The sequence below is a fragment of the Trachinotus anak genome, unplaced genomic scaffold (genome assembly GCF_046630095.1).
Source record: "Trachinotus anak isolate AG129_WGS33_773 ecotype Australia unplaced genomic scaffold, CSIRO_AGI_Tana_v1 ptg000010l, whole genome shotgun sequence".
In the NCBI taxonomy this organism is placed as follows: domain Eukaryota; kingdom Metazoa; phylum Chordata; class Actinopteri; order Carangiformes; family Carangidae; genus Trachinotus; species Trachinotus anak.
The window spans coordinates 5186404-5202175 of record NW_027273861.1 but is presented as its reverse complement, the minus strand read 5'-3'; the positions used below and the strand labels follow the sequence as shown (position 1 = coordinate 5202175).

The 15772-nt window shown below is 38.2% G+C and overlaps 1 protein-coding gene across 1 annotated transcript in view; it reads right to left on the bottom strand.

The window, feature by feature from the left end:
- oca2 (oculocutaneous albinism II) overlaps positions 1-14834 on the bottom strand; it is a 56048-nt gene extending 41214 nt beyond the window's left edge. The window contains exons 1-11 of the mRNA XM_071487104.1: positions 14555-14834; positions 12102-12353; positions 8156-8251; positions 6745-6942; positions 6325-6382; positions 5920-5992; positions 5286-5443; positions 5103-5185; positions 4154-4307; positions 1597-1668; positions 463-528 (exon numbers count right to left, since the gene is read on the bottom strand). Of these exons, the coding sequence (XP_071343205.1) occupies positions 463-528; positions 1597-1668; positions 4154-4307; positions 5103-5185; positions 5286-5443; positions 5920-5992; positions 6325-6382; positions 6745-6942; positions 8156-8251; positions 12102-12343 (1200 nt within the window). The 5' untranslated portion in view covers positions 12344-12353; positions 14555-14834. The remainder of the gene's footprint in view (positions 1-462; positions 529-1596; positions 1669-4153; positions 4308-5102; positions 5186-5285; positions 5444-5919; positions 5993-6324; positions 6383-6744; positions 6943-8155; positions 8252-12101; positions 12354-14554) is intronic.
- Between the last annotated feature and the right edge of the window lie 938 nt (positions 14835-15772).

The window sequence follows — 15772 nt, the reverse complement described above, 5'->3', positions numbered from 1 at the left end:
TTTCAGGATTCTGTTAAACTCTTCACTGACAATTTATTATCATACCAGTTATAATATGGCAGTAAATGAGTACATGTGCAAAAAAGTGAAATCTGAGACTGACTCCAAATTTCATTATTTACCACAGACAATGAGCTGTTGCAAAAACAAATATGACAGCCTTTATACAAACTTTTCAGACTTATTCTTCAATTCCATGCCAACCTTGACAGGACATGCTTGTTTCCATGGAGACAGTATTTCATATTGTCAGTTTCCCTTGCCTCTATAGAAACGGTCAGTAGCTGGGCAAGGTGGATAGACAGGGCTTAAATGGAAACTAAGATGTCAGACGGTGGTGTTAAAACTTCCAGGAATATTACATAAACATTTTTCTATGTAAAATCTTGAACTACACTGCCACAGAACAGATTTATTAAGTAAATGAACATACAAAGAACATGTCTGACTTAGAAGTCTCACCATGCCAAACAGAAGAGCCAATGTCTCATAATCGATCCATTCTACCACAGTAACCAGACTGGGTCGCTGTGGGAGAGGCAAAGAAAATAATTTACATTTAACAAGATGTGACAGGGACTTATTATCAGATCTGTGAGGAAGGGGCAAAAAGGAAAAGTTAAAAGTCAATAAATAGGTGTCAGATACACAAAACTTTAAAACACTTCACACATTTCAGGCAAAATGTTTCAGTACAGAACCAAACTTCATGACAGGTTTAAACAAAGTATGTGTTGTAACTGTCTTTGGGCACTGCTCTAACTCCTCCCTGACCCAGATCCTGCCTGTGGATGCTATTGATCTTTTTCCACAGACAACATTTTGAGTGGTTATAGCAGGAAACACACAGGTGTAACCAATAACAGAAGAGTCCCAGTGAGCCACACAGGCCGAATACTCTCAAACTGGAACACATTAATGTTATTAACTATACCTGTGTTTTTCCTACATGGGTTAGCAAGTTGAAAACAATTTTCCAAGTTGTGTTATTTTTTTTAACTCTGGTAAAATAAAAGAACTAATCATTTTGCACCAGATTATTTTGTTGCAATAGATTATAAATACTATTTAAGTAACATTTTCCACAACAAAACAGTTTAATTGTCTTTGAAAAATGGCTGTGAATTGATTAGTGAGAAACAGAAGTTTTTAACAAATATGTGAACACAGGGACAAAAACAACTCAAGCTATAAAGTCCTCTATTGTCTGAAAGGCCTGATTGACACGACCAGACACTGTGATTCCCTTGAACAGCAAAAACAACCAGAAAGAAGTAAGATACAGCACAGCCCTGCTCAACATGCACATCACGTCACTGAATACCGCCTATTGAAAAAGGTGTATTAGAAGTAAATAAGATATTTTCACAGTTAATTATACTGTTACTCGGCCCATTAGAAGCACAGCCAGCTAGGTTAGCTAGCCAGCTAATTGCTGTTCAGCTAGCAAACTAACTTTCCTGCTGATTTTAAGATAATTATCTACTCATATTTTGACAAAAACATAGAACGTGGATAAACAAACTATGGTTATAGGAATCGCTTTATTATTTATATTTATACAGCTCACTAAAATAGGAGAGGAAAGAGACTTACATCACCAATGATAGCCAGAGCAGCCAAGGATGCCAAAGATCCCAACATGGCGGCCAGCGTCCGGTGCACAATCTGAAAAATTCAGACAAATTAAAAGAAGAATAAAATGTAATGCCTCTGAATTGAAGGAAGCTAATATTATGATGTAGGTACAAATAATCTCACCGTCTCTCACTCACATACAAATACAACATTTCCAACATGCATATTTTTAACAAGCTGCTGTTACAGTGGGTCACATGACTTATTTACCTTTGGTTAAGTCACATTAATTGAATGACTTATTAGTTATTGGTGCAAAGCTACATTTTTTTTATTTGTCTATTCATTTCTATTTATTCTGTATTATGTTTTTTTGCATCTAAAACTGTAAAAGAAATGTCTGATTCCAGCAGCAGTAACTGAAAAGATGAGTCAAGAAAACCTTGGTTGAGGCTTGTGCTCCACTAGGTCTATGATGATGTTTCAGTTTTTCATCTGTATCAAGTATCAAGAAACTTCAAGGAGATATTACAGACAAATCCATGATGCTCTTCAGAGTCACTCTCCTCCACCAGGCTCCATCTCTACTCTCATGTATGGCGCATCCCATTATTAAAAATTGAGGCCTGTGATAAGCATGGATGGCTTGTCAGAAGGCAGGGCTGCTCCTCTGACATTTATGCCTTTGCAATAAATTCCAGGAAAGTAGGTCATTTTATATACATATTGGCAAAAACTGAGGCTAATGAAAAAACAGGGATCTGCAGCCCTTACCTAAATTTAATTGACGACATTAATGACAGGCTTATCCTGCCAAATAAAAGATGTTAATTCTGTTATTATATTTAATGCATATAAACCTTGCTGAACCACTCAGTACTAAACTGGGTTTCATCACTCAAGATAAGTAATAATTCAGACAGTCTGAGGACTTTCAGAAACTTCTCTTTGTCTGAATAAACCAGATAATGGATGTATGGGGGAGGATAGAAGCATTCTTTTTTTCTACCACAGCCTTTGTCAAGAATAAAAAAATACTTCAGACCTCTCTTACAACATTTCACTGAAATGCCCGTTAAAATAAGAAAATTGGTGTCCAATTACTAACACAATGACAGATTCCTTCCTTTAAATTTATCATACAGAAAATCACAACATCTTAAATGTTGGAGAAAGAGTATGTGTCAGGTTCTTATCGACTAAAGTTTAATTGTGAGCAACAAATCCTCGGTGAAGAGAAGTGAGACGTTCACAGATGGAGACCAGACAGAGCCGGAGTCCGATGACGTCTGAATAACCATGCACTGTATGTTCTTCTACTTTAATCACAGTCCCTCACACTTTCGATTACAGCCTCAGTAAATGGACCTGTCTGTAACACAGATGACATGAGAGTGTCTGTAGAGTATAGATGTACTGTCATCGCTCATGGCCTCACTGTTGACTTTGACATCACAGTGCTACCCCAGCTTCGGGAGTTCACACTTTGTTGCACTCAGGGAGATTAACCTGTCTAATTAAAACCAACACTGACTGGAATCATTGAAAACTATAGATGTACAGTATGTGCCATGCTTTAGTGGGAAAGCTTGAAATCTCCTCCTATTTACTACACAGTGCTCTACATTTACTGGCTGGAGTGTAAATTCCGAATGTGTAAATTGTGTTACAGTTCTCTCTGCTTTATGTCCCACAATGTAGTGCCTCACATTTTACAGACCAACAATGACTTAAAATGACAATGATTCATAAATATCCAAGGTTTTGATTATTTAGGATTCATTTTAGAGTAAAAATAGAGCACAGTGAGTGGTGAATGAGTGAATGAGAGAGTGATTTTGGAGCAACATCAGCTATAAAGGGCCACAGGAATGAGTCCAAATACCCAGAAATTAGTTAGCATTTAGCACATTGATTCCCTCAACTTAAAGTCTATGGGGTTTTTGAATAGGTTTTTGGCTGATCAAAATGTGTAAGTATCACAATCTTCATTTTGTCGCAGAGCTTATTTTCTGTAGTAATATAAAAGCAAATGTAAAAATCCCATTGTCTTTTTGTCAGGGGAACCAGGGTGATGCTAACTCCCAGGTTGGACTACAAAAATATGTAATTCCTGCAGCTCTCTATGAGGGTGGGGTTTACCAAAGGGTCAGTTTTGTTGCATGTGGCTCAACTGGTTCAACAAAACTAACAGAAGAGTGAGAGGCATGACAGTCAAGCAAGGTTTCTTCTTTGCAGACTGGAGAAGTCTAATCAAGTATAATGAAAATACTCACTGAAATGGACCACGGGTCTGTGTGGCCTTTAATTCATACTCTTATAACTTTTCTGCAACTTTCATTTTGACTTTTCATGGTACAGGAAGCACAGATGTTAACAATGGCTGATTAATTAAAGTGTCCCAGTCAGTCATGAGAGTGTGACAGTGAGCCAGCATGAACATTATGAGGACCTTGAAACTGAGGCAGCTAAATCCTGAATTCCTCCATGTTGCATATTTCACTCTGCACAGCAGAAACTGAACTCAAACTCATTCATCATCCATAGAAAAGAGTGAGCATCACAGGCCATTTACCTCAAAGATGATGAGGACGTAGACCCCGGCCAGGATGATTCCAGCAATGGCCACCTGTGTCTCCACACTGACGAAGAGCGACTGGTGGGTCATGGACAGCGGCACCACCTCATTATCCTGCAGGAAGGCCTGAATCGTGATGACGATGGGGTCACTGTGGGAGAGAGCAAACAGCAGGAAGGGGAACAGATGTGAGACACATAAGCAAACCCTAGTTTAGAAAATCTGTCATGTAATGTTTGCAGCAGAGACACAATACCATGAACACATCACAATATTATACACTGGTATGTCTGCCACGAAAAGAAATCTAAACTTAACAATAATGGATCATGATATTAACATTATGCATCATAAATTCACCTATTACTATTCAAAAAATAAAACCGCACATGAGGATAGGTAATATAGGATAGAGGATAGGAACTAATGTCAGTCCACAGAGGAGGTGAGTGACCCCCCTTCAGGCCTACAACCTCTTTCATCTCTAACTAAAAAAAGTCAAAGCATATAGAGTTTAAGGAGCTTTCATCCTTAAAGGGCCAGTGTGTAGGATTTAGTGGCATCTAGCATTGCAAATGACTGAATAACTAAATGATCTTCCCACCAGCTGTAGCTTATTTTGTGTTAAGTGCTAAATGTTAGAATGATTAAAAAAAACTAAGATAGTCACTGTGAGCATGTTAGCATGCTGGTGTTAGCATTTAGCTCAAAGCACTGTGGACTTAGTCCTGTTTTGAAAAAATCTTCAAAGGAGAAACTGAAATAGAATGTAAAAAATGAAAAGTTGAAAATTAAGCAAAATTAGGAATTAAATAATCTTCATCCTTTTCTATCCCCCCCGCCCCATCCTTCCTAATAACATTCATACAGTCCCTTGAGTGACCATTCAAAGAAGCTTTTAAAATCAATCTGTTAAAATCAATATGTAAAGCAGTGTTCTCAGTACCTGCTGACCATCTCAAAGGTTTTTGTCACCAGTATCTGGTCACTTCGTTCACCATGTAGAGGGATGGTCCAGTTATGAATCACCTGTTCACAAACACCACAATAAATGAGTTAGCCTTTCACTAACCAACACTTTATAGATGATACAGCAAAGAAGCAAATTGTACTATATAGATGCTCTCACCTGCTGAGTTCTCCTCCTCCGTTGTCCTAGCTGCTCGGTCTGTTCCACCTGGATCAGGATGTACTCCTGGTTGTTGAGGTCGATCATCCCTCCCGTGAAAGGCCCTCCCACCTGGAGCTTCAGCAAGGCGTTGTCCCGAAAGTCTGTCAGGTTCATTGCTGTGGGTCACGTGGTCGTCAAGAGAAAAACGTAGATATGTTGACAGCAGAGTTTTTGAAGCGGACATTTTGGAAGTGATTTAACACTTTTCAAGAGTAAGTAATGTCATGAACTGTGCAGTGCTCCTGTTCAGTCGTTTTAGATGATAATAAAGAAAATAGGATACTATCTTGTTGAATATGACTCAAAGATTGACATACAGTGAAACAGATCATTTATTCACCTTTCTTTTTATGCAGCATTCACTCAGATTAAATCCTGATGAATTTTCAAAAACTTTTTTTTTTTTTTTACTCTACTAGGTAGAGTAGTTTTTACTCTGCCCTCGTGTCTCAGCATGTTCTTATACTCATTAAAACAACCCTCTTCCACCTGCCTCTTAAGCACCTTTTGCAACCCACTTTTTTGTTTCAAGTTTCATAGCAGAACCTCAAATACCAATGTACATTAACAATAACGCAGCAGGGAAGGATACAGAAACTGTCTGTGGAAGAAACTGCCAACATCCTCCATGGGTTGTCCCGATCTGGATACATGCTGAAGAACAGCTGAAAGCAGAACAGATTCAACATATTATTCAGTGAGTCCAAACTGTTCCTATCAGAGATATTGAAATGCAAAGAAAAAAGAATATATGGGAAATATGTGAATGTGGAAAAGTTGGCTTGCTTAAACCACAGACAGTAAAAGTCCATTGTGTGCTGTGTAATTTTAATTCAGTGCTGTGGTGTAATTGTTCTGTGGTAGAGTTTAGTGAACACTGGTATCAAACCTAAGTTTGTGCTAAAAAATAAAGGTTTGTTTTTACAGAATGATTTTTCTGTCATGCTGTCACAGATATGTGTAACAATGTTACAACACGGGAAACTCAACCACTTACACTACACAGAACAACTATAGTGAAGATAGTGGCGATTTTGCAGACTTTGAAGCAGCATCTGAAAAACAAAATAAACAGACTGTAAATAGAACAGTGTTCAGTGCAACAGTACCAGTTTCAACCAAGGGGGTCACACCATGTATCTACAGTGTGCTGAAATGATTCTCCCGTGGACTTTTCTAATATTTTGTTTGTTTGTTTGTTTTTCTTGATAAATGCTGTATAGTTTTACCTCTGTAAGCCTCTAAATAATATTCAAATGAAACCCTCAGAAGGGTCTTTGAACTCACTCGTAGAAGATGAGTCACAAGTAGATATGCTTTAATATAAAGGGGCTAAAAGGAAAAAGATGTTGGGAGCCACCAGCATATAAAATAATCCTGTCAGTCATTTTTTCACTGGCAACTTGAGGGGTCTCACCTCATACTACTGGTGAGTCTGAAGCTGAGGCTGAGGTTGTCCAGAGGGTCATTCTTCTCAGAGGAGCTGGAGCGGGACAGGGAAAGGCTGGTGACCTCACTGCCCAGTCGATACCTCCTCTCCAGGTCCAGGGCGCTGTTGTCCCAGGGCTCTTCCCCTCCAGCAAAGCTGGGGTCATGTAGGGTCATGTAGGTTATACTGGAAACGAATAATCATTGTCATTCGTCTGAGCATCAACCACAATAGTTTCAGTGATGGAAACAAACAAAGTGCTGAATTAAGGACACCAGCTGTGATGTAAGCTCTCAAATTAAAAATATTCCAGTACTGAGAAACATGTGAAAGGGAAGAAACCTATAATCACAGTTTCATTATATGCTTTGTACACCACTTTCAATTGAATAAATGTAAAAGAGGATGTACAATGATGTTAGAAGTTGAACGAGCATGTCATTCTGATTCATGACTAATATGAAATATTAAAACTGAAATGCATAATCTCCTTTCTTCAGAAAAAAGTAATACTCCAGTCAGACAACATTAGATAACCTGAATGAAAAACAGTTTATCTTTGATCTGTTGTCTGAAAAACTACCTCAGTAAAGATCAAATACACATAAAAGTGCTCAATATAAATAAATATGTGAATTGTGAAATAAATGATTGTATGAATAATGTGTAAAATATGTAAATTAGACAAACATTTCTGAAATAAAATATATTATCATTACTACTACTACTACTACTAGCAAAGACTAAGATTTGAGACTTAAGATTTTTTACATCAGAGTTGAGTGTTTCTCTGAGGGACGTCTGTAGAAAAAAAAAGAGTAATGTCGACACTAGACCTATGAGCTAAAGCTCACAAACCCACCTAGCTACTTAGCAAGCTGGCTGAGCAGCATGAAGCTTTTTCAAGCAAAATAAAAGGAGAGGTTCGTTATACTGTGTCTGTCTCTTGTGTTTATTTACAGCAGCAGCTTCTAATTATTAGAATTAAGTCACACTGTTAGTAGTTATTCTAGTTTACAGAAGCTAACTGGCTAAATTGGTGGCAGTGTTAGCTTAAAGAGAGGCTAGGGATATTTTATTTTCGCTGAGCTGTGTTGACAACACCACTGAGAAAAAGTGATATTATGGGAAAACAAACATTAAATAAATACAAACTTTTAAAAGGGGTATTTTAAAATAAACAACAACAAATTAGCTTTGGTAATATAAAAAATGGGTTGAAATCATGATGATAATCTATTTAAATAGTACACTAATTATTGGTTATTTCCAATTTGGTTATTAAAAAATCATAATTTATTTATATGATTATTTATTCCATAATATCTTTTTTATATATTATTGAACACTTCATGGCTCCATATAAGATTAATCATTTAAAGCATCAGAAATTACTCACCTGTCGTCTTGAGAGAATCTGAGCAGAGGCGACCTCTCTGAAAGGTTGGCTGAATTTGTTTTTCCTCTGAGAATATTAACCACACTGAAATTGTGTCTGGAATAAAAAATACAATAGAATACAATGAGTTTCAAAAAAAAATAAAGAAATACAAAAACAACTTTTAAGTGTGCTTTTCAAAAACTGATTAACAGAGTTTTCATGAACTCTGACCCCAATAGTGAAGCCCTCAGCTGGCACATCCCAGCTGTCAATCACCAGTTAAAGCAGTTTTGGACCCTTTGTAACCTGCAGGTGGCAGAGAGGTGGGCGAGCAGCTGGTGACTTGACACCTGAGGGATCATTAAAGTGTCTTTTGTCACCCTGCTGCTGCCCTGTATCCCTGAGGCTCCTGCAGGCCGCCGCCCTCAGGAGCATCGCAGCTGGGTCTCAACCAACAGTCAAAGATGGACACACTCAAACATAGACAGTACATATCCATTTAAAGCTGCTCTTGTTGAGAAATTTTTATGTTACAAGATACATGTTTTTCTTTTACTTTAAGAAAAAACAGCAATCCACTATTTCATCAATCCCAATGTTATCTCAGCAATTACTCTGACAACATTAGAGACGTCATGAGAATTATTATGTAATGGAGTACCAACCCACTGAACCAAAACTGTTAAATGGGGATCTTTCTGAAAATTAAAGGTCCCCCTCGGCTAATCTTATAATCTTGAGGGGTTTTTTCCCTCTGCCTGTCAAAGGGGTTGAACGCTTTAACACTTTTTCCTTAACACAGCAGCATTTTGCATTTCTGCTTTGTATTGGTTATTTTCATCATAGTATTGTGGTTAATTATTGTAACATTATGAGGATTTTGACACTGACTAGTTTTGTTTTATTGGCTAGTTTTCTTTTGTATACAGGTGATATTTCAGTTATTCATACAGCCTTACTATTGTTGTCCTTGTTATTATCTTATAAGTCAGGCAGGCGTTACCAAACATGCTGCAGCAGGCAGTTGGATGCTTTGAATCAATGAATGTGGCAAGGGTGTTGGATAAAGGAGTAGATTACATTAGGGAAGTCTGCCGCATTAATCCTCTTCAATACTCTTATACAACTATAAAGAGATTTACTCCATGTCTACAAATGTTTTCTCCCTTCTTCTTTCCCTGACACGAGTCTGATCCTGTCCCCTAGATGTGACTTGGCAGGGAGATTGCACTTTACAGAGGAGTCTTTAAGGATTGAGCCCAGACAGAACACAAACTGAAGCTGAAATGAGAAGGCATTACAAAGTGGTCTTTTCAGGACACACATTGTGATTACTATTAACCAATAGAAAATAGGTTGTATTTTTCATGTCTTATTCTTCTGATTTATTTTTATATGTATGTATTTGTTATTTTACACCAAGCAAAAAAGTCTGTGTCTGCTCATAATGTCATGGTAATTTCTATTTTTGGTTATCCTGCCTTTATTAAGGTCTTATATGAGGTAGTTGGCAGATTTGTTTTGTTTGTTTGTTTGTTTGTTTGTTTGTTTGTTTGTTTGTTTGGTTGGTTGGTTGGTTGGTTGGTTGTTTGTTTGTTTGTTTGGGGCATTTTGGCCACTTGGGGGCAGTCGAAAACTGTAAACACAATTCTGACATATTATCACCTTAAATTGTGAATGTGTTCGGGAGCAGTTGCTTTTTTACATATTCAGTAAATGGCCATAGCAACATTTATTTGTAGCTGTGTTTCTAGCCACATGGCAAATGCAAGCCCAATAGCTTGTTGCTAACTTTGTCTGTTTTGCTACTGTGCAGGCAGTGTACCAAAATTTGTTTGTCACGATGAGTGACCCCTCTCACATTGCACAGAGTTTTTGACTCATTGTTATTATCAAAATATTGATCATAGCAGCTTTAAAGTCTCAAGTTGCAACATGTTTAATTTTCATACATTAACCTCAAAATGCATTTTTCTCTATATTGCTTTGTAAAATATATTTAGTACATTGTTCTCTATATTCTATATATTCTATGCAAAGAAAACTCTCATAAAGATCTTCATAAAAGGGGCGGTGTTTAGCTCAGTGGGTAGAGCACCCGCCCTGTAGGAGGCCTGTAGTCCTCACTGCAGGCGGCCCCGGTTTGAATGCCGCTCCGAGCAGCCCTATCCTGCGTGTCATTCCCCCTCTCTCTGCTTCCCCATTTCCTGTCTCTCTCTACTGCCCTATCAATAAAGGCCAAAAAAAATAATAAAAAAAAAAAAGATCCTCATAAAAAAGGGGTTATCCAATTCTGAAGCAGATTCTGTATCTTTAAACAGAAAGCTGCATCCAATAGGTGAAAAGGTTTTGCTTAGTTGTTTATTTAACCATCATTTCCTTTTTTTCTCTTTTTTTTTTAATCATTACATTATGTATTTATTGTCTAATTATTGAAGTCATTTCTTTAAAAAAAGTCACTGTTGAATAACAAACATAAAACATGAAGCTAACAGGGCCGTGCAGAAGACACACGTGTTTCAGCTGTAGTACACTCTTTGTCATGTGCAACTTTGACTGTGTTCATGAAGCAAAAAATTCCTCAATTTAATCCCAATAACGTCACAGCCATGGGCTTGAGATTAGTAGCCCATTGAGTGACTGAGATACACACCCACAACCACACACACTTGAGCCTGTCTGTGTGTGAACGTTCAGTGTTTTACACATATGTCCATACATTCCCTGGAAGATTTACCCACCATGACGTGTGTAATATGATTCTGCACGTGTGGTTCACATTCTTTAAACTGGTGTTATGTCTTTACTCCAGAAAACCAGTGACAAGACAGAATGAGGGCTAATCCCTTAACAAACCAGAACAGGAGAAAACATGTAGGGGCTTTAAACACAGACATTAAAACTACATTCACTGATATTTGCTACACAGCAGAAACAAGCTGATGGAAATGAGGCTCAGTGAGAGTGAACCAGAACAGTAAAGATGTGGCTGTACAACCAAAACAATGATCTTAAAGCCGCTAAAACACTCCACAGAGCTGAGTGGAGCCACAGAGGGGGGTGGTACAATTATCTGTTAGTGATACCATTCAAATACATTAGTCACTTGATTAATTTGTTAATGTAATACAATTGATCATACATTGATCACAGCAGCTTTAAAGACAAACACAAAGTGCTCAGTGTGGCCTAATCTTTTCTATCCTATTCTTCATTTAATCAGTTAGCCGCAGTGGCACTGAAATACCCATCACCTATTGCAGAGAGTAATTTTTGTGCAGAATTCACAATTTGGTTAAATAGTCGGTAGAAAATTAAATCATGTTTCAGTAGTTTAGTCTAAAATTACTTAAGCTTCTTATTGTTAACAAATTAAAAGACCAAAAGCAACAGTGAATTTTATTCTAAAATGAATCCAACAAGCAACTATTTCCTGTGACACAGAGCTCAGTTGTCAAGGAAAATCACATCAATGAGCCAAACAGTTGCACTCAATGACATGTTCCTTAGTAACCATGAACATTTATTTTAAGGCAAACCCACACAGACTGTCCTATTACCATAGAAACTCACTGCGGTAACAATCCACAGCTAAAAATAGTCCCTAGTAAAAACACAAATTTCTCCTGTTTGAGGAAAATCTGCTAAAAACTACAGCTGTTCTAAGAAATTATTTTGCCTTTTTAGAAATGAAAGTGGACATTCATGACCTATCTCTAAACATTAATTTTATCAGTAGGAATGAATTTGGTTTGGCCAAAATATTTAGCTTTTAGCCAAATGAGTTTCTTTAGCTGTTGAGGCTGCCTCTTAGCGAGCCTTGTGACTCAGCCCACTGACATTCAGTTCAGCCAGTTAGCGCCTCTAAAGCAGCTCTCCCTCCAATCAAAATAACACTTCAATTAATGAGATATCTTGTCAGTAAACCACCATGAGAGAGCAGAACCACGTCTAAGAGTCATACCCATCCTCCTGTCGGACAGGGACAAAGCCCTCGGTGTGGATGACGCACTGTCCCGAGGGCAGCACTGCAGACTGCTGGAACTTCTGAGTGTCCCTCCTCTCTGAGATGCCCTGCAGCAGACGGAGCTCCCCAAAGTTCCCTGCGACAGCCTCTGGTGACCTCAGGCTGCTCCTGCCCTGATGGCCCTGGGCCGAGGTCTGAGACATCTCAATCTCCAGGTTGCTTTTGTTCTCCAAATACATGGTGAGACCACTGGAGGGTACAGGAAACAGAAATCAGTATATATCAGAATTATCAAAAATAATTCAATGTCTTTTTTGCCACTTGGGGCAGTGGACACTTGACTTGCTCAATACTGACATATAATTAAGTTTATACAACTAAGTGTTTTTAACCAGTTGCTTATTTATGCTTCCAGGAGATAAAGAGCAACATCATTTATTTGCAGTCGTGTTTCTGTCCATCCACAACAAACAGAAGTCAATGTTTACTCTGCTTTTATCTCTGTTTTGTTCTCCACATTCTCCCGAGGGAAATATCTGGCTCTGTGCTGCTTAATGCTACAATGTTCACTAACTACTTGAGACAGTCTGCCATCTGATGCTGAGCAGGTAGTGCACAATAGGTTTACCAGAGTTGCCTGCTGCTGCTGCTGCTGCTGCTGCTGCTGCTGCTGCTGCTGCTACACTATGAGAGCAGTGCCAGTCAAGTTGTGGGCCAGAATACCAAAAACAGTGAGCTGAAAGGTTCTGAAGAACTGCAGTAAGGTGATACATTTATATGTCTTTATCACTGCGAACAACACCATGCACTTACAAGAAATCATGTGACCCACTGCTGATGTGAAAGTATAAACTATAGCAGCTTTAAAGCTGCAGCAGTGACCTTGCAGTTCATTAAAATGACTAATGTGTAACTCGGTTATCATACACTGTCATCTTTATTAAAAAATACCTTCGTCTGTTTCACCTAGACTGCAGATTTGATGGCTTTTGTAACTTTTCACATAAGCTGAATTGCAATTATGCAATTAAGTATTACATCACAGCCTTAACACAGAGTGTGGACTGAGTTGGGGTCAGAAGTTATTTGCCTTTAAATCATTTACTTTTCTCTACCGAGGCAGCACAGGGCCACCATCCTTTAGTGCTGATTGAGCCACAGACCATAAAGTGCTGCTGTCCTTGTCACTTACAGTATGAACAATATACTTGTAAGCTCTCAAACCTGATGTTAAATTGATATCCTTTGTCATGTAAATCCATCCCTTGTCCTTCTACAGTACCACAGAGGGAAGTCAACATGCATTAGAACAGCTGAGTGATTCTCAGCACAGCATGAGGTCAGTGTATGAGGTCAGCTACAGCAGACATGTGGTCCTAATCAACACAAAGGCTGCATGAATTCAGTGGGATTATTGCTCACATGAAAGGCAACAGGAACTCACGTGTGACTTGTGAGCTCTCTGCAATAATAACTCTTTGAGAGGGTTAGACTACAGGCCTGTCAGGACACAGTACAGGGTTGAATAACTGAACCTTGGAGCAATTTGCAGGGATACTTCCAGGAAAAATATCACTCTGAGCAACCCCTGTTACATTACACAGTCATTTGATTGAGTGCTAATAGAAAAACACTGATTATAGCAGTTTTAAAGTTGAAGTTGCACCATCCATCATACAGTACATACACATTATGAACTATCTACACATATTTCTCATTCATAGCGACAAAAAATAAGTTATTCAGTGATACACAATTCATTTCTAACATTCAAGATAATGTCAGAGTGCTGACTGGCGTCACTTAGTTTTATTGTGCCTCACATAACGTCCTTGTCCAATGCATGTGATGTGGTTCGTCAGTGAGAAGAATGATCCTTTTTATATGACATCCTGCCCGCGGACCGTGTGTGACGACAAAGACAAACTGCTTTCTTAATTTTGTTCACAGCAATTAAGAAATCAAGATAAATGTCTCTGAAGAAATGCATAGAGATGAGGACAAAACCACACAGTTATAGAGGAGGTTAACGACCGCAATCACAACACACAGGGCTGTAACAGAAGGATTATATACGGCAGATGTTTTGCTATATTTGCAGCTTTTTTTCTGTCTGTTGATTTAGTTTCAGGTTATTTCTTTAAAAAAGAAAAAATTACAACATAACATAAAATTCACTGCCTCAATCAATCATCAGGTACCATTTACATATATATATTATATATCAGTGGACTGAAGGGGACAAAGCTACTGTGTTACTGTACAGCAGTATTAAGACATAATGCCTAAACCCACCGAAACAAAGCCCACTAGTGTAACACAGTGGTGCAAATCCACTTTGCACAGAATGCAAAAGAACTGAAGCAAATGTCAGCTGATTGCTTAGAAATTAAATTACAGCTTTTATTTTAGTGACAAAATGAGACAAAGGTGAAAGACAGGAAATTTACCTTGGTAATAGTTGTTTTTATATGATGATGATGATGATGATGATGATGATGAGAAGGATGATGAAGACAAGGACAACGATGACGAAAGTAGTGATGATGATGATGAAGTTTGTGATGTTAAATGATGAACATCCAACAGTAATTGATGCTGACAATCCTGTAAAAATGTGCTACAGATGCTGGTTCTTTGCTTCTGTTGTTATATTTGAGCACAGTGTTGTGGTTGAGGACGAGAGAAGCCGAGGTGTTTCTTCTCCTCTCCTGTGCTCCCCAGCAAAGGAGGGAGATGTTCCTGAGCAGCCTGGGTCTAGAAGAGCTGAGGAGGTGGGGGGTGGGGGGTGGGAGTGGTACTATTCGCTCTCCTCTAATAGCAGCTTAACACAAAACTTTCCCATTCAATCACTCTCTCCTCTTTTTACAACCACACTCCCCTTGCTGCTTAGCCGCCGCCTCCTCCCCACCACCACTCCAAACCCCCGATCTGCAAATCCACCGGTGAGACGAATGTTTGATGAATTTCTTGAACTTAATAGATACGAGTTTAAATCATAAATTGAGGGAAACTGATTTTAACAGATTTTAACCAGATTGTATTGTACAACAGGTTAACAATGGATTTTTCTTTTTACGGATTAGCCTCTTAAAGCATTGTGATCCTTTCAAGATGACTCTGTGGGTGATATTATTCTTTATTTGCAAGTCATATAATTGGAAATAGATAATATTGTGTTAACATTTATACTACATATTTGCCATTTTTTGTGATTTGACATTGATGTTGATTTTTCTGGGCCTCAGTCAGGCTGAGTCAACTTCACAGATATAAGGTGTAGAAAGGTCAGACAGTTCAGACACAGAGAGGCTTCAAAGAAAACTCCCAGGCTTTTCAGGAAAGAATGCACTGGGGTTTATTTTATTATTATTCCTTTTTGCAGCTCTTTTCTTGATGGCTGTTTATGTCTCACTATTATTATGTATTATATAATGTATATAATAATGCACATAATACTTGTATCTTATTGGAAGCCCTTTTTCATGAACCTATTCCAGTCTCTTAAGTTTTCATTTAACAAGGATCCAAATGTGAATTTTTGCAGCAGCTGTTAGTGCATTATTTGACGTCTAAATATCTTTAAAAATGCCTCGAAATGATGTGCAAATGCAAGTTCAGTGTGGGGGTTTGTAAGTGTATCTGTGAGGCTTAAACAGGTTAAGACC